The 18,976-nt window shown below is 39.6% G+C and overlaps 1 protein-coding gene across 3 annotated transcripts in view; it reads right to left on the minus strand.

The window, feature by feature from the left end:
- Positions 1 to 6,601: 6,601 nt before the first annotated feature.
- LOC136843832 (tribbles homolog 2-like) overlaps positions 6,602 to 18,976 on the minus strand; it is a 242,993-nt gene continuing 230,618 nt past the window's right edge. For all 3 annotated transcript variants that reach the window (XM_067112631.1, XM_067112632.1, XM_067112630.1), the window contains 2 exons: positions 11,280 to 11,462; positions 6,602 to 11,056 (listed from right to left, as the gene is read on the minus strand). In XM_067112631.1, coding sequence (XP_066968732.1) covers positions 10,690 to 11,056; positions 11,280 to 11,462 — 550 coding nt within the window. In that variant the 3' untranslated portion in view covers positions 6,602 to 10,689. The remainder of the gene's footprint in view (positions 11,057 to 11,279; positions 11,463 to 18,976) is intronic.

Below are 18,976 nucleotides of genomic sequence, written 5' to 3' on the forward strand. Positions count from 1 at the left end.
GAACTAAATTTTATATTGAAAAAAAAGAACAGTGATTTTATTTTTATCCATCAGCCTAGGTCTCAATAAAAAAACTTTAAAAAAAATTCTAAACATGCTTTTATTAAAATTCACTAAAAAGTAAAAAAAATTTTGGAGACACCAGGATTTTCTTACAGTTACAATTAATCTTGTCCAAAAGATAAATGCGCAGGCCCCAAACATTGAAGGAAATGGTACAAGAGTGTGTTTTAAAAATTTTTTACTTTTTTTACCTTTTAGTGCATTTTGATAAAATGTTTAAATAATGCATGTTTAAATTTTTTTTATTTTATACTTTTTAGTTTTGACAGAAATTGTAACCAGTGTATGATTGTAGTTAACAGATTGCTATCTGTTTACGGGAGAGGGAAGGTGAAAGGGGGAGGGGGAATGAGAAATGGGGAGGGGGGAAGGGGAATAGGGTGGAAGAGGGAAGAGAAGGGGAGGTGAACGGGAAGGGGAGGGGAGGGAAGATGGAAGGTAAGGGGAGAGGAGGACAATGGGAAGGGGGTGGAGGGGAAAGAGGGGTGGAGGAAGGGGTAGGGGAGGGAAAGGGGGAAGGAAGGAGGAGGAAGGGAGGGGGGAGGACAGCGAAATTAACACTTGATCGTGTGCTCCGGAAGGGGGGGAGGAGGAAGGGGAGTGAAGGTGGAATGGAAGTGGGAAGGGGAGGGGATGGAAGAGGCAAGGGGAATAGGGAGGGGAAAGGGGGAGTGAAGGGGATGGAAGAGGAAGGGGAGGGAAGCAGGAAGGGGGGAGGAGATGGAAGAGGGAAGGGGAGGGGAGGACACAGCTAAATTACCACTTGGTCGTGTGCTCAGAAGGGGGAGGGGAAGGGATGGAGGGAGGGGGAGGGAAGGAGAGGGGGAGGACACAGCTAAATGAACACTTGATCACATGCTTGGGAAGGAGGAGGGGAGGCGAAGGGGATGGGGAAGACACAGCTAAATTAACACTTGATTATATGCTCTGGATGGGGGAGGGGAGGGAAGGGGAGGGGAGGGCACAGCTAAGTAACACTTGATCGTGTGCTTTGGAAGGGGAAGGGGAGGAGGAAGGGGGAAGGGGAGGGAGAGGGACAGGAGGACACAGCTAAATTAACACTTGATCGTGTGCTGGGCGAGGGGGAAGGGGCAAGAAGAGGGAAGGGGAGGGGGAGGACACTGCTAAATTAACACTTGATCTTGTGCTTTGGAAGGGGGAGGGAGAGGGGAAAATTTCAAGTCCATCGGACGAAGGAAACATGTCGAAAATTGAGTTACAAGATTTGACCCAAACAGACAGACAGGCTGACAGATGCAGAAGTCAAGTTAAATAAAAGCAAGTAAAAAGGAGTTGGCTTGTGCAGGATGCGCCAATCATTTCACATGCTGAAAGGATGATGGGGCAGGCCAGTCTCAACGTGACTGGCATCAATAGCCCCCATACATGTTAAAGACAGACTGATTAGTGCCAGTCGTGTATGTGTATGGCCAGCTTTAGGACTTCACCTCCAAATTAAGTGCCGACAACTTGTTTTTGGTTCCAACTCATCCGAGAAGTGGTGTCTAGGAGCTCCATTCTTCTGACTTATGTAGTTACACTCTCCTTGTGAGGAGTAGAAGATGCAAGCAGTAGCTGCTGCTGCTGCAATTACCAGTTGATCCACAACCCAAGAGGGTTGGATCTTAAGACAGTTTAAGGAATCTCATTGTCAGAATAGGCACTCCTTTGATAGCAAGGGCATCAAGGTAGGGCCATGGTTACTATCCTCCTCCAGAGATTTTTCATTCTTCGAAAAATCTGCACTTCCTTTCTTGGAACTTAGGCACAGCTCTTTTTGGACTTTCAAGAGTCTCAAGATCCAAAAATAGACACTCTTCAGGGTGATATCAACGACACCACAGTAGTGCCATGGTCAACAAAGGGGCTAGTGTCCTTTCATGCACTCTATTGTGATGTGTTGGCATATACAGCACATACTACAATCCTTCATTCTTACCTGCAAGTTATGTATGATGGTATAGTGTATTTAGTATTTGCAGTGGAATCCCATCCTCATCGCCACTGATGTTTTGACATATACAACACATACTACAATTCTTCATTCTTACCTGCAAGGTAAATATGTTGGTATTGAGTATTTGAGGTGGAATCCCGTACTCGTCGCCACTGATGTGCTGGCATACACAACACATACTACAATTCTTCATTCTTACCTGCAAGGTAAATGTGATGGTATTTAGCATTTGAGGTGGAATCCTATACTCGTTGCAGACATCCGAGGATGAAGGACAATAATAAAGCTATATCTTTCAGTTCGTGTTTATTTGCTCTACTACATTTAAGAAGGCGCCGGTAAGAGCGTATACAAAATACAAAAAGCATATATAATGGAATCATAACAAACATATGAGCATCGGAGCTCGATACATAATAAGGAATTATATTCCACATACATGAGGTAGAACTTATAGGATCGAAGCCTGTGTGTCGGATTCGATACTAACACAGCAATAATTTATTACACTTATACTCTAAAACATTACATAACATCTAGCTGTAGCTTCTAACTGAACACGTCTATGGACGGCGTTATACTGCATAACATGTCTTGCACAGATGTTAAGACATACACGACATATTGCAGAGCAGGTACACGAGTAGACAGTAGAACATTCAGTACAGTGGCCAACCAGACACATCCCAAGCAAGATGGATGTAATTTCTAACAGCTGAATCGATAAATTCAGGAGATAACGATGGCTAATTCTGGCACCTTGACTTCCGGAAATTTGTTCAACCTCGGAAAAAGTTTGATCATAGTTCTTTTCTCAACTTACTGAAGTTGGCTTTGTTCTGCTCTGTCTTCGTGCACCCTTGAACAAGCAAGACATCTTTAGTATCCTTTCACATCTAGAGGCTTACATCTTTCGCCATTCTACACTTCTGTGGTCCACTGGTTCAGTGACAGTATGACGTCTATGTTGCTTCTTTAAAGACTAGACCTTCAGCCCAATGCCAACGAATCGTTCGTTAGCTTCGAGTTGGACGATAAACAGTGTCCAAATTGACATATCTCTAACTAGTGAGATGATCAAATGAGTGTATCCTGCAACTTTGTGGTGGACATCAGTACGTTTCAGGCCAGATCTTTCGAGCCCAGGGGCATCGGACTATACATCGCATTCGGGAAGAGCCTGTCGTTTGAGTACTAGGATGGAATGTAATCATGTAGATCACATGCATCTCCTTTTACCTTGGGACGTTGCCCATAGGTCCTCAGACACCTTTTCCTTGGGTCCTTGAGGGACAGGTTACATCTTGCCTAAGGTGAGTGGCTGCAAGGGGAAGGTGTGTGTGGGACTGGCCTCCTCCCTTTCTCCTGTCCTTGTTCCTCTTTCAGTGGGCAAAGGGACAGTGAATGAGCCGTCACATGCTGGACGGGCGTGCATGCAGGTGATCTAGATGGCTTAGAATCCTATCTATAATCTAGCTCCATTTGGATTAGTAGATGCAAATCCTTCCTTCTCTCTAGCAAGGGGAGAGAGGGACTGACTACAGACAAACCAGTTGGTTATTCTTAGCCTTATAGTCTCCAACACTGTGGGTTCATCCAAACCTTTTCCAATCAAGGATGTTACATTCCATTAATTCGAAATGCCCAGAAGTCTGGCAGTTGGACATCTCTCTTGTTCAATAGATCTGAGGTACGCTCTCCTTCCTTTGCTCTTTCATGACCAGGAAGAGAGTACCCAGGTGAGCTCAACTACCAGTCGGTTCAGAGATTTACTCAGAATCCTCCCTCCAAAAGTAAATCTCCCATATGGAAAGACCGAGGGTTTTTGTATTTGTGCAGGAACAAATGACAAATTTTTAAGGCAATTTGTATTTTCTTAACATAAAACCTGAGGTCTTTACATAAAGGGCCCACCTCTTACCACCCCTCATTCTCTTACCTGGGCCAAAAGGTAAACTTCGTAGAATGGATTGCGCACCGACTTTGTGGTGGGTGGTGCTTCCGCCCTTATCGTCGGTAGCTATTACCATAACCACCTTGCAAAAGTTTAATGGCCGGTTTTCCAGCTCGCTGAAAGTTAATCCCATATGTAAAGACCTCAGATTTATGTTAGGAAAAAATACATGTGTAATTTTTTGCATGTAAACTTCATGAAACAGCGTGAAATATTGTTGCCTGTGAGGCTGTCAGGTGCCTTGGGGAGGTGAATAAAGTAACCATTGGAGTGCTGACTGGAAGACGGGAAATCTCAGTTGAAACATGACATGACGTCAATGATTTTTTAGTTTTCTTTGCAGAATACTTTGCATATTTATATTTTTTTTCTTGCATGCAAATAATTATAATAGCACAGCGATTGGGCTCTTTCAAGACTACTTGGTCAGATAACTTATCGAGTAGAAGTTTGAAATCCCATTAAGTTCCAGTCATCCTTAGTGTTTACGTCATACACACGGCATAAAAGGCTGGCCTAGACATAAGATAGAATGAATAAATAAAGGTTACAGTTGAAAAGTAATTTTGAGTGAAATGCAATGAATTTGTGCTTAAAAGAATGCCATTAAAACAAAATATCTGGCGAATTAGTAGCACAGGCTTAGCTTCATTGGTTCATGCCTCATGTTCTAGTGGTAAACAAGATTAAATGTGATTTTTCAGTTTTTGGATGTAGATAATACTTTGATATCATAGTTATTTTTTATATGTATGCGATGAAACTGTATGTAGAGTAAAGTTTGAATGATAAGGAAATCATATGATTTGAACATTTTGTGAGCATAGGTCTAAGTGTAGCCGGGGCTCCGCTAATGAGATAAATTATAATTATTGAAAGCTGATTGTTCGTTTGTGTTTGATCTGAGCAAACTATTTGACACAAGCTCGTCTTTCTTGTGCTTGTATACTATCGATACAAATCGACGTGTTCATGATTTATGTAAGAAGGGCTGAGGGTTCTTTGTATGCATATAAACAATCAAATATGTTATTGAAGAAACTGTTTATGTTTAAGCCAACAGTATCGGAGACGTTGATTGTCAGCCAATCGCGGGCTACCTATGCACATATGACACATCTTCACCTGGGGGTGGACAGATGAAATGAAACCCACTTTAGCGGACCTCATTCAGTGTACTGTGTCCCTTCGGCCCTTAGTTGCACCCATATTTTAGCCTCATCCTGGCTTCCTTTCTTCCATCTTGATGTCCTATATCTTTAACTAATATTTCTTTGTACAACTATGGGATTTTCCTAGTTTCACCATTAGACCTTGTAATTTATAACGTTTATCATCCGATTTCATCATCTCGTTATCCAACCCCTCTTTTCACTTTCTCTGTGCTAAATGCCTGAAGTGGCCCCAGTGATTGGCTTTATAGCTGAAATTTCATGATACTGTACATTCAGTATTTAGGTGCTGTACTACTGCATACTACTTGGATTTAGATTTATGAAATTTAGGCCTAAAAACCAAAAGACGGGGCAGGAAGTCCATCCAGCTAGTCAAATGTAAGGGAGGGGTTCACTACCCACTAGTAAGCATCCTCTGCCTCTGAATATATGATTTGATTATATCAAATTTACGCCGTCACGTCAAGTGCTTGGACATATTCAGCCATGCAGCAATTAAAACAGTGAAAAAAGCGAGTTGGAATGGAAGTACAAGGCTCTAAAGGTAGAACTAGGTGAAAACCCTGTTGCACTAAGAATAAATAGCTAAAGAGGTTGGGCAGCAAGATTGAAGAACGCAAGTGGAAATGGAGGTAAAGTAAAATGGTAAAAGGTTGGTGCAGCTATGGGCCAAAGGGATGCTTCAAACACCCTTCAATATTGCCTGCAGTGTACCGCGTGAGGTGCACTGACGGCACTATCTCCTGCAGAGACTTGGCTTATGAATCATTCCTATCCCATAAGAACTGTGTACATCATAGAATATATTCTAGAATACCTTTGTAATCACTTGGAGAGTTCCATCAGTATGGAAGTTTTTTTGTATATTATGGCAGAAGACCTTCTGGGCCATTATTATACGGTTTATTTTTCAGAACTGTGCTTCTCCACGTTGTATCTAGGGTTCGTATATATCAAATTGATTTCGGAGGAATATAAAATCCTTTTAGGGTACATTCTTCCAAGTTGGGTTAATAAAACTTGGTGTAGACTTTTCTGTATACAAGGTCTGGACGTTTTTTGTCAGTCCTTTAATTTCTTTGGTTTGCGTGGGTCTTCATCATGCTTGAATACTGTAAGCTATTTCACTGTGCTGTGTTTAAAAACCATTTGGTGATATACAAAGGTGATTCTAAGTGCAGTAGTTAATAATTTTGCTAGTTTTGTAGTATTCCAGCTCTTTCTTACTTGTAAGACAACAGAATTTAACTGTAGTTAATTGAACATATTCACTTCCAGAATTCTATTAGGTGATACTGTACTAAATCTATAAAACAGTTTTCCTACAGATTTTTTCCATTAAGTTTCAAATGGCACCGTTTGTTGGCATGCCACATAAAATCACCTTATTGCAAACCACGAAATGTGTTTATACGTGTACAATAAAGGGTGGGGATAAAGAATACTCAAGAAGCATTTCATAAACTTTTATTATAACATGGAATATTCACATTACATTATATACAAACTGTACAAGAGCATCATGGCAATGACATGTCATAATTGGTAGAAAGATCAGATTACAAACTATTTTCCCAAAATATACGATACCTAAACAGTGGCTTGAATACGCTAATATTTCCGAAACTCTAAAATCTAAGATAAGACCAAGTAAGCACAATTTTCAGCTAAAGAATGATCTATATAATAATTTTTAATTATGTTACTCGATTCCTTTTTTTTTGTCTTGAAATATTGTCCATAGAGACGAATAGTTTTTGTCTGTTCCTTCACTAAAATTTACGACACAAGCAGAGAACCCAAACCGAAATACTTGGAGAATTTGGTGAGCATTGTGTTAGCATTCTCAGAATTCCATTCTCACACTGTCGATGAATAAATTATTAAGATGAAAAAAGCCGACTCCAAGTCGATAGGTTCTCTAATGGTTGATACACAAGATGTTTGGTAGAAAAAAAGTACAAAGATGCCTTGCCAAGCATACAGTACACCAAAAGATTATACCCAAAATACCTGTATTCTTTGCATGGATATGACAAGGGCTGTGCCACTCTCTCAAATGTGCTACATACAATCATGTCAGGTTTTTTTTTCTACAATCATCAAATGTGCAACACCACTAAAATTCTGTCAAAAAACCTATGCACAAGCTGAAGTACATTTTACACGGGGGGGAAAGTTATAAAAAGAATCTATCAGAACATATTCTAACAAATTCACTGACCCAATCACTGACCTCGTAAAAAATGCAGTAACACATTAGCTATTTACGCGTAGAATATTATGATGTGCAAATGCATAGGTAGCTTTGGTCATGGTAATCTTCCTCAATAATCCTGAGGTTACAAATTAAGCTTAGATACGATTATCAAGGCCGAAGATAATATGACTAAACTTAATAGTAACATGCTGATGATATCTAACACAACTCTAGTTTGGTTCTAGTCAGTAAGGGTTTCTGCAACAAAGCCAAGGGGAACTGAACAATAATAAGCTTGACCAACTCAAAGAAAACTTCAATTTGGTTTCTCGGACCTTTCCTTCCTTCCACTTACCAGTTAAGAAAATGTGTACCATCTCGCTATCATAAACACCACCCTTTGTGGGTCAAAGAACGACCCTCTTTAAAAATAAATAATGTTTTGCCTAAAAAAATTGTATATATATATGTATATATATACATACATATATCACGTGACGTCAGGGGAGCACAACTTGTCTGAGTAGTTTAACCGATCATTTGTTCCGCATACTAAACTTGGCATTTCTACCTGTATGGAGCGACTAGCACTGGAAGTAAAAATGCCAACCAATACACTGTATTTGATGTAGTGCTACGATATAGGAGGACTTAGATATTGGTATATATTTATTTATTTATACGTATATATTACAAATAACAGAGTACAAAAATAACTGACGAATCACTGTCGAAGCGTCTATCCCAACACATTATGCACGACCCCCTGACAAGATCAATAAGAAAAAAAACTAAATGAAAATGCTGCTCCTTTCTTTCGTCTCGCACGAAGCGTGACTATTGTATCTCAGGCCTCACGTGAAAAAAAAAAAAACATACACACAAAAAGGGAAGATGCGCGGGAGAAGATTTGACACAATGACAATCACCGTACTCACTTGATGCGCGGAACAAAACTGGTCATTCCTTGCACCAAACCTCCCGAATAAACACGGCATCAAAGTGTCTCCATAACTGAGTTATAATTAACCTAATTTTCCCTTATTTATTTTTTTAACCAAGACATAAATGTGGATATGTTTCAGTTAACTACCTCCTACGACAAACACTATATCGACCATGCAACCTTTCTTATGAGCAAGGAATGCCCGTACGGTGAATAAGAGAAAAGTTAAGTTAAAAAAAAAAGTGACATCCCTATCAGGAGCAGCTCATGACACTATTTTCCACTGGGTAAAATGACACATCCACTGACGCACAATCTAACGCATACTAAGGCTAATTAAATCCACAGAGGGGCTGGAATGCCCAAAAATTTCATATTGTTCCATAACAATTGATGCTTTGATCAGTAAACCGATTAATGTTATAAAGGAAAATTTTTTTTTACCCTGCCGTGAAGACAGGACAGATAGACAAGACATCGGATCCACTGGCAATGAAAATGAATAAGTATAACAAGTGTGACTTTCACGTCAAAAGAAAAGTGCAACGAAGAAAACTAAAAGAGTGACTTTGCCAATCTAGAACCAATGACACCAACTCTCAAAATTATATAAAGACCGACGCCGTTCTTCGATATTGTGTTTGCAACGTTAACCATCCAGTCTTCTGCATTCTTAAGGCGGCGTTTAACTTGAGAACATGTGAACCACTGAAAACAACTGGAAATCCTGCAAGGGCATGCCAGAAATGAATGATGAAACCATTTGCATCATTCTTGAATGAACTGAATGACTGGAAATTTGTCATAGAGCGTAATTAATGAGAAAGATTACATTTACGGTATTGCATTCAGCAGCTACTCTTCCTTCAAAGCCCATAATTATGCACACAGAACAATATTTACATCCTACTATTTAATATTGTACTTTAACTTCATTGATAGAAATTTTTTACTTTTTAAAGTTACGAAGAGGTACAGAACTTGTTTTGCCATTAATTCTGAGACGAACCATAATGCTAAAAATATCTGTAGAGATTATATTATCTTCTAAAACAAGTAACTCATCTTCAAGGTTGAAAAACGTATTGTGCGGAAAATTAAAGGAAACAAAATGAAAAGTATAAAAAGGAAAGAAAACTATTCTTTTTCTTTTTCAGAACAGCGTCCACCGAAGCCTTTGTATCTACCACTTCAGGATAGACGCTCTGTGATATGGAATATTCTCAAGTATCTAATGCACGTGTAAATGGAACCCAGAAACCTTGAAGACGTAGTTTTTTTATCACAGATTTCTACCGTGCTGCTCCCAACTCAATTACGACGTTTGCGAGAGCATGCGTGCGCGTGTATATGCAAAAAGCCCACGTACAAGTACTGTGTATGCAGACGCACGCACACAGACACGTATATAGTAAAATACACTGCAAGGATATTTTCCTTCTGTTTGTATCGAGATTAAATTCCATGAAAAATACCTGAAGTTTCCTTTTTTCGTTTCTTTGCTTTATCTTTCTGATATTTTCCTAAGACTAGGGGGAGGGGTAAACATAGCTTAGCAGACTATTTAACTGCCAAAAATATTCAGAAGTGAATTCTATTAGTATCATAGAAGTTGCACTGGTTTTGATATGGAAAGCACTTACAAAATATACACAGGGCACAATATGAAAAAATGTACAAGCAACAATTTCCTCTTCACTTACACTTCGATATTCTTCATTCCATATTTGATACAAGTATACTCTATTCGAAAAGGCAAGGAAAGCACCTCCACCCATATCCTTGTGTCACTGGTGTATCAAGAATAGATTCAATGACAATTCTCATTCAACCCGAATAATTTCATCCACTTAAATTACATTCAGCAGTTCACGATGTCGCATCTACAGGAGGGCCTTTTGATACCACAAACAGTGACCGTACCATCGAACGAGGACCTGCATGCAGGTCATTTAGGTGACCCAGCGTGAAAGACAGAGAGATAGAATGAAGTGTTTGGGATTCTCTTAAGTGTGATGTACGGATAACTGTGGTTGTCAACCAAATCTTAACCGCAAGGATCCCTCTCTCGTCTGGCAGTCTATCGTACCAGCTCCATTTGGCTGCTGATAAGATGAAATGTAATGCAATGCATGGCACTTGTGTTTATATCGTTCGCTTGTAACTGAAAACGAACACTTTTGGCATGGGAGGAACACTGCTATCAGTTGGAAGAGCTACTCACTCTTAACTCTGGAGAAAAGGGTTGTCAACTCATAGCCTGTCTCCAAAAGCTCCTCATTGACAGAGATAGAAAGAGAGAGAGAGAGAGTTGTCTGGCGATTTTACGAAGCAGAGGATATGCCATAGCTCTATGCAGTCTAGGAGAACTTTAATTAATATTTTACGTCTTACTTAAAGGCCAAAGAAACTTGGTGTATGGTTCATGGAAGAAGAGGAGTTAGAAGATGAAGTGGAGGAGGAGGAAGTGGAGGAGCTTAGGGATGGCATCTTTTCAGGGTGACACAGATGATTTGATGGTTGAATAAACATGGTAGGGACGGTGTGATCGCTTGGGTCCCTGGGTGGGTGGTCACGAGGGGGTCGGGTCAGCCAGGGATGCGACAGGACATCTTGAACAGCCAATCGACGTGCAGGGTCTCGCCTTAGTAGGGCCGTAATCAAGTGCCGTGCCCTAGAGCTTACCCATTCTGGAACTTTGAATTCACCACATCTGATTTTGGCAAACAATGATGACGTATCTGAATCATGGAATGGATACCTGAAATAAAAACGCACACGTTAGGTAGGAACTTGATATGACAAAATACGATCTAAAAATTCGACACCCTTGCTTATTAGTTACTCATAGGGCGTGTAATTTTGATAACTAAAAATTCTGTCATCACTTTTTATCTACACTATATACAAAATAAGATATATATGCATTCCGATGTTGAGAATTCACATCGGTGACAAGAGTACGTGGAGGGACACAATCTTACCTTCCCACAAGCATAGTGTAAAGCATGACTCCTAGCCCCCACATATCAGCTGCCTTCCCAGAATACGAAGATGAGGTAAGGATTTCAGGGGCAACATAGGCAGGACAACCGTGCTTATCCTGAAGCCAATCTTCATCGCCCACCAATACACTGTCTTCTAAGCTTTCCAGCGACAACTGTTGTCTGTGAAGAAATAACACTGGATTAATCAACATGATCGACAGGAATCGTAAATCACAAAATACTTTTTACAAAGGACATTCATAAATTGTTCCTTCTAATGAATATGAGCTGGGCCTATTCAATTTGACAATATATGAAACTGCTATTGCTATACAGTTATTCATATTTCTGGTGCATCAATGTAAAAGGAAAACACACACACACACACACACTTTATGTCTTATAAAAGGAGTTACAGATTTACACGAAGATTTCTGGTCTCGCACTTACAGTGTACATTCAGAATAGTGTAGAATAGTGTTATGAAGCTCTAGAAAAAGACGATTATACAACACGCCTCACGTCCCGCAGGCAAGACCTAAAACATGAGCATCCTTCCAACTGGAATTCAGAACGCCCCTGACACAATCTAAATGTTATTCATAGTGATGGCATGCCTTCGTGCGGCTTCCGCAAAAAATTTTTTTTTTGTTTAGTGTGGCAAAATATAACGAGAGAATTACACTACACGTCAAGTCACGAAAGATGTTTATGATGAACCATTTTATGCGATCCAAACCAAGATAAAATGTAAACACTGGAATTCGTGTAAGTCACTTACACAATTAATTACAATACCTCGAACGCATAATAAAAATATGGAAGACCCGTTTATATATGTGAAACATATCCTTTGGAAAACTAGAAGGGAAATATGGGAGTTGCGTTCTTTGCGCAGAGCATTTTACGGGGAAGTCTTTGAAGTTCAGCTGATCATGAGAGAGACACAGACACACATCTGTATTTTATTTGTTTTCAGATATATCAGAACTCAGTGTACTAATCCATGCTTTTCTATTCAAATGAGATGCTAAATTCACTGTTCGCATCCGCTGTGGCCCCTATTCCGTCATCCGTCCAGCTTAATTACGCAACCTGTAAGTCACCTTGGCTCGCCGGCCCTGACATCCATATTATGCGTAATGATAATGACAGTGGTTGCGTTGCAAATTCCCATAAACAACTTCTTTCTACGACCACAATTCCCTTCCCACACCCCACCCCCATCCCCCAAACCCGAAGACTCCCCGAAACGTGGGAAGCGTGAGGCTCCGACCTCTAAAAGCACAAAAAATTGCATGCCCCACCTCACATGGGAGATAGCCGTGACAGGTCCAAGGAAAGGATTCAAAACAGAGATAACAGATTTAATATTAAATGGCTATGAGGCATCACAAGCAGAAATTGTTAAACTGTAGGGATGAGCAATGAGGCATCACAAGCAGCAGAAGTTGTTAAAATGTAGGGATGATCCGAGCTGTATGGCATTAGACAAAGTTTCACTATAAGGCAATATTAAAACATTGCTTTTAGGGGAATTCAAATTTTTGTAGAGGTTAAAACCTAGTAAACTGACAGGGGCACACGTAAATTTATTATTTATTTCTGTGTATGGCATGTTGCATAAACGTACTTCTTATCCAAATATTAAAATGTATATAAATACACAATCATCCCAATTCACAAATAAGCACTCATGCACTGCGTATGTTTGTATACATTGCTTTCTTTGTAGGTAGAGTGAGCTATTGGGGGACTTTGAGTCAAAAGGCTACAAGACGCCGTTACTGTACACAAGGTAAAAAAAAAAGTTCTACTCAAAATGACTTTTTCGGCCACTGCAACAGAGCTGCATAAGTCTACTTCCACATGAATTTCAAAGAGTGGTATTTTAGAACTGGAATTTCTTTCTCTCTCTCTCTCTCTCTCTCTACAGGGCCTAACGGTTTAGCGGGGGCGAAGTGACCCGAGGGAACAAAGCGGGAGGGAGCTGGCGCTGCCGTTAGAAGTTACACTTCTGACAATAGAAGCTCTTGATCAATACACTGAACAACCGAACCGCCGATCTCTCTCTCTCTCTCTCTCTCTCTCTCTCTCTCTCTCTCTCTCTCTCTCTCTGCTTTATTTAAAAGGGAATAAAATACAGATATAATTACCACTATTTTCTAATGACAGCCATCGCATATTAAAATAAAAAAAATAAGGCACTGAAACTTATACAACGCCTTAATTTTCTATGGATTCTATTCCAATTGCCAAACTGGTCGATGTTAAAATGACATCTATTTTTCTTTATGTATTTTATCTATCGCTCCTCTTTATCTAAATTCTGGCTTATTTAAGAAGTAAAATATTCCACGGATATCTAAAGCATTCATTATCTACCCAGAACAAAATTCCGCGACTTACATAAAAAGGCAAAAACGTGAAAATGAAGGTTAAGAAAGCGAAACTGTTAGACAAGCCATCTTTGCCATCACGCAATGAATTTGCAACAACTGCCAGACTACCTTGCAACCCCCCTTCCCACGATCCCTCATCTACCATGCATTCAACCATCCTCCATTCCCCCCCTCCCAACTCACTGACATTTGCTTCTCTAAGCGAGCTTTAGTGGCTACGTGTCACTATCACACAAGTCTCCCCCAGTTCCGACCTGCGAGGGAGTCCTCAAAGGCCTTTACCATACTGATGGGGGGGGGGCTTAAAACACATCCCCCTCCTCAGAAACCCCCTACCCGCGACCCCGTAAAGAGCTTTCTTCTCTCAATCTACCTTGCCCTTGTCACTGCTAAACTCACGGCATTATAGCAGTCATTACACACGGGTGTGTCTTGAGGGGGGAAGACCTCTTCCCCCCCATTACTCCCTCCCCCAGAAGGGAGGGAGGTCGCTTGATGACGCAATCGCCCTTAACACATTACACCGATTCTTCTCCACTTGACAGTACTAGGGATGAAGTGCTATATGACAAAGAACAATAATGCAGTCGGTATCGGGGGAGAAAGCGTTCATTCTGCATGACTATCGGATCAATGCTACGACATTGCCACGGGCGACGCTTTCTCATGTGAGTTCTACACCACACTGATATGAGACATTTTTTTATATATATAATCTAATCTTATCGATCCGTTTTCCTGTTACTTAATCATCCCCTCCCGTCAATGTGTCGCTTGCACGAACTAATTTTCTGTTACGACAAACTTATATTTCTGGTCTGACTTCTCGGAATGTAAGATTTAGTATTTGTCAAATAGAGCATTTACTTTAGCCCTTTCTTGCTCATTAAGCCATGCACTGACATCTTGGTTTGCGCCTTTCAACTTTCATGTTGGAATTGATCTTACCCATGACTAAATAGCATTTCAAAATCCAAATAAACAAAAAATATACATATATGTATATATATACATACATATGTGTATGTATGTATATATATATATATATATATATATATATATATATATATATATATATATATATATATATATATATATATATATATATGCACACAAAGCTGCTGTGCGTGCGCCTGAGCGCAGTGAACTCCATATATAGGTGAAGGGTGCATTTTCGGCCACCGAGGTCGCAAGTGCTAAACCGATACCACACCGCCATTGACACAAGTTTCCAGTACAATAATTATCATACACTTTCATTTGAACTCCCGTACACAGCCAAGCATACCATGACGGTAGACAGTCGGACACATCAAGAGTTCAGAAAATAAAATCTGCATTCGAATGATCTCACAATCCTATACGAAGAACAACGCAATCACTGACTGATCTTGATAGCCTGAACTTCAGACATTACAATGGTCCGAAACTACGTGGATGCAATGAAAACGGCAACAGGGCGAAAAAGGAAATGATTAGAATTTTGCTTTACAATTAAATTATTACATGCGGACGATGTGGCATCAGCGTTTCTCCGTAGCAATTACCGTGTACAATTTGATTTCTTGGAATGCTTTAGGCATGGGTAGAGTACGATTTCACGCTGATAATTGTAAACAAACATTTCTAAACTTGACTCATTTCACTAAAAAACCTTTCCACTCTTTCGAGAAAATGTTGTTCATATTTAAATATAGTCAGTCAAAGGACTTATTGCAAAATACTCGATTCTTTGAAACGGATCTAAACAAATCATTTTTCAGTGCACCTTGCTAGACACAACGCAATACAAAAACTGACTATAAATAACGCAATACAAAAAAAAAAAATGTCTCATGTACGTGATCCCCGTGCAAAGTTGGCATTTGCTCAACACCGGGCAGACCCTCAAAAAATAAGCCAAGGTGTCTTAAAATATTAATTTCATTCCTGAATTCAACAAATAATGCACACTGCAAGCAACATGGTGAATCCAGCTAAATCAATTAAACGTATACACGTAACGCAGAGACAGTATGAAGGTGTGTTGCCTTTTTAATTTCAGTAATAATATTTACGATCTGGATGCATGTTCAATTACACGTTGGTGAGAATAGCTAGCAACAATACACAAAGTACTGTATATTTTAGTTATTAAACTATGCCAACCGAATTAAACCAGCAGAATGATTACTTTGGATCTTCACAGATTTTATTTTTAGTTTGTCTTCCAGGTTTGAAAAGTGATTGCGTTCTTACATGTAAATCCTACATTGTAATATTTGTTTTATTATTCAATGTGCTGGTTTATTTTATATATAATTCTAATATATATATATATATATATATATATATATATATATATATATATATATATATATATATATATATATATATATATATATATATATATATATATATATATATATATATATATATATATATATATATATATATATATATATATATATATATATATATACACACACACACACACACACACACACACACACTCTGACAACGAATATCATTAAGTGTATCCTACCCTACACGAATTTCTTCCTACGCGGTACATAACTCATTATGAATTCTAGCATAAACTACCTTCGTATCCATCGACCATGCGTCGCCTCAGCATCAGTTTCGTCACAAAGCCACAAGGCAATAAATATATCAGCCAGAAAAAGACCCAGAACGCACCTTACAATAACCACAAATATGAGTCTACAATCCAATGTGATGTTCATATTTTTTTTATTAATGTTAAAGACAGAAATACATTCTACCTTTTGTTGACTTGTGCTACACCAAGTTAAAACGGTTTGGTAATCTCAAGTTACTTTATCTCGACAACATTAATAATTTTTAATATATTTCAACGTTCGTCATCTCGCCTTAATGCTCTTCATAACCTGTGTAATCACCACTTTACTTTCACTGTCAAGTCGCGCCTTTTAAGGCAAGAAAACATTTCGCCATAAAGCCTTATCGATGAAAAAATATTTCAAGTCACCCACAATTTTTCAGCTTACACTAACCTATTCTTCTCTTTCTTCTTCTTCTTCTTCTTCTTCTCTACATCCTTGGAGGCCATGACAATGTGTTTATTTGCAAGTACGAAATAGATACACATTAATACCTTTCACTGCAACCTTGAATACGGCAAGTGTCAAGGGAGAGCCATGCGTGGAGTGCGTTCAGTAGAAATTGCACAGCAACAGAAAACGGTTGTCACCATTGCCTACCTAAAGATACAGTTCTATATCTAGGGGACGGATGTCATATGCTTTGTCAGTTTTCAAAAACGCTTTTAACTAGGGGCAAATTAACCCACACTTCTACCGTCACAGGAGTCTTATAGACTCCTATCATGCCACTTTAAAATATATGGTTTGTATCTCTACGGGATTATTTATGAGTATCAGATAGAATTTTATGTAAGGCATTACAATTAATGCTATGAACGTGTATGTACACGCAAGAAGAAACTGCTAAATGACTTGTAATTGCTAAGGCAGTTCTTATTTAAAATTAACGTGTGTTACGACAGAAAAATAGCAAATGGAACAAAAAAAAAAAAGTCAGTAAATGTCATCAAACTCTGGAATCCCCCAGGTCGAAATAAAATAGAAAAGGCAAGAGAAACATTTCCATGGAATAGGTGAAGTAATGGAGGTGAACCAAGCCATGATGACGACAGCCTTTAAGAAGGTCCAAGAACACACAAGCGTCTGTGAAAGTCTTCTGCCTCTCATAAGGTAGGCGAGAATGTTGATAGGCAGGAGGGCAACTGTCCGGAGAAAACCTTTAAGAAAAGAAAAGAAAAAAAAAACACACGCACACACACGCAGATGTTACACCTGTCGACTGCTAGCACAGCGCTAACGATAAAGGTACTCTCTTCTCTCCACTACACGCGTGCCATGACCGAAACAGTCATCAAATTGACCAATGGAATCCAGTCACGATCCATCGAATCGCACAATATCATTTAATGAACTTGAATTTCTTTTCCACTGCCCAGGCTGATCTGCATTTCTGTAGAGGCAACCCAAAATATTAAGAGCATCGGTGAATGAAAAATACGTCCAAATACGGAATGAATCGAATTATGTCAAATGAAGCGAGAATTTTTATCCAGGCTTTCAAGGCATAAGACCACCACCAACGCCCGTCCATAATTGCAGTTGCGACAACCACACTAAGCATGTACGTGCGCGGTGTGTGTGTATGTATGTACGCGTTTCAACATCACTGTCTCTCCCCCTCTCCCCCACCCCCCAACACCCAGTGCTTCCCGTTCCAATGGCCCCTGGTGAATGCGATGCTAATTCTCTCCTTACGCGCAAGGAATTAAGGGCCAAGATCCTGAGCAATTCAATATTTTTTAAGATTCTCATACGTCAAGTAAAATCTCTGGAGCACCTGAACATTGAGGTCTTAACGGAATGACCACGTAAGAAACTTGTAGAAATATTTGCAACTTTTCCAACTGAAATAATTTGCGAAATGTCTATAGTTAAGGGTGTGTGCGTGTGTCGTGTGTGGTAACACACACACACACACACACACACACACACACACACACACACACACACACACACACACATATATATATATATATATATATATATATATATATATATATATATATATATATATATATATATAGTATATATTTCAGGACACAGGGAAGGAAGAAGTTCATAGAAGTAGAACCTACAATAACTTATTTTCCTATGACATATTTTACGTACTCGGCAGACAACAAGCATCCGATTATCTTCTCTATAAAACCATGGCATTTATTCTTCTCACTCCACGTAAAACAAACAAACAACTCAACTATGTGAGACTGGAAGGGGTATAAGGCCGCTGCGAGTGGCTAGCGGAGCCTAGCTGGCTCCACGAATGCGGAATTGTTTTGAGGAGCGCAAGGACGATAAAAGGCGAACGGTCCGAAAATAGAAGGAAGAGAGACGAGAGGAACTGGTGCTGTGAATGTAATGAGGCACAGCAGAAGGTCGGTCATGGTAAAAACAGCAAAGAGAAACCCTGAAGGGCACGAACACTCCTCCCTCTTTTAGGAAGTGAACAGGTAAGGGCTCCTTGTCTCCTTCCAGAAGGCACAAGGGACAGCAGAGGCTCTCCGTCCAAGGGAATGGGTCCTTCGAACGAAGGACTTGCTTGGAAATGACTCTGGGGGAAGGGGGGATAGCAGGAGGTTGCGCTATTTTCGGCAGATAACAAATTGACTGATTACATGTCTGTGAAGGAAAGACGCCATCGTGATTTCTCAAGAAAGGCTGATAA

The sequence above is a fragment of the Macrobrachium rosenbergii genome, chromosome 12, assembly GCF_040412425.1.
Source record: "Macrobrachium rosenbergii isolate ZJJX-2024 chromosome 12, ASM4041242v1, whole genome shotgun sequence".
Taxonomy (NCBI): domain Eukaryota; kingdom Metazoa; phylum Arthropoda; class Malacostraca; order Decapoda; family Palaemonidae; genus Macrobrachium; species Macrobrachium rosenbergii.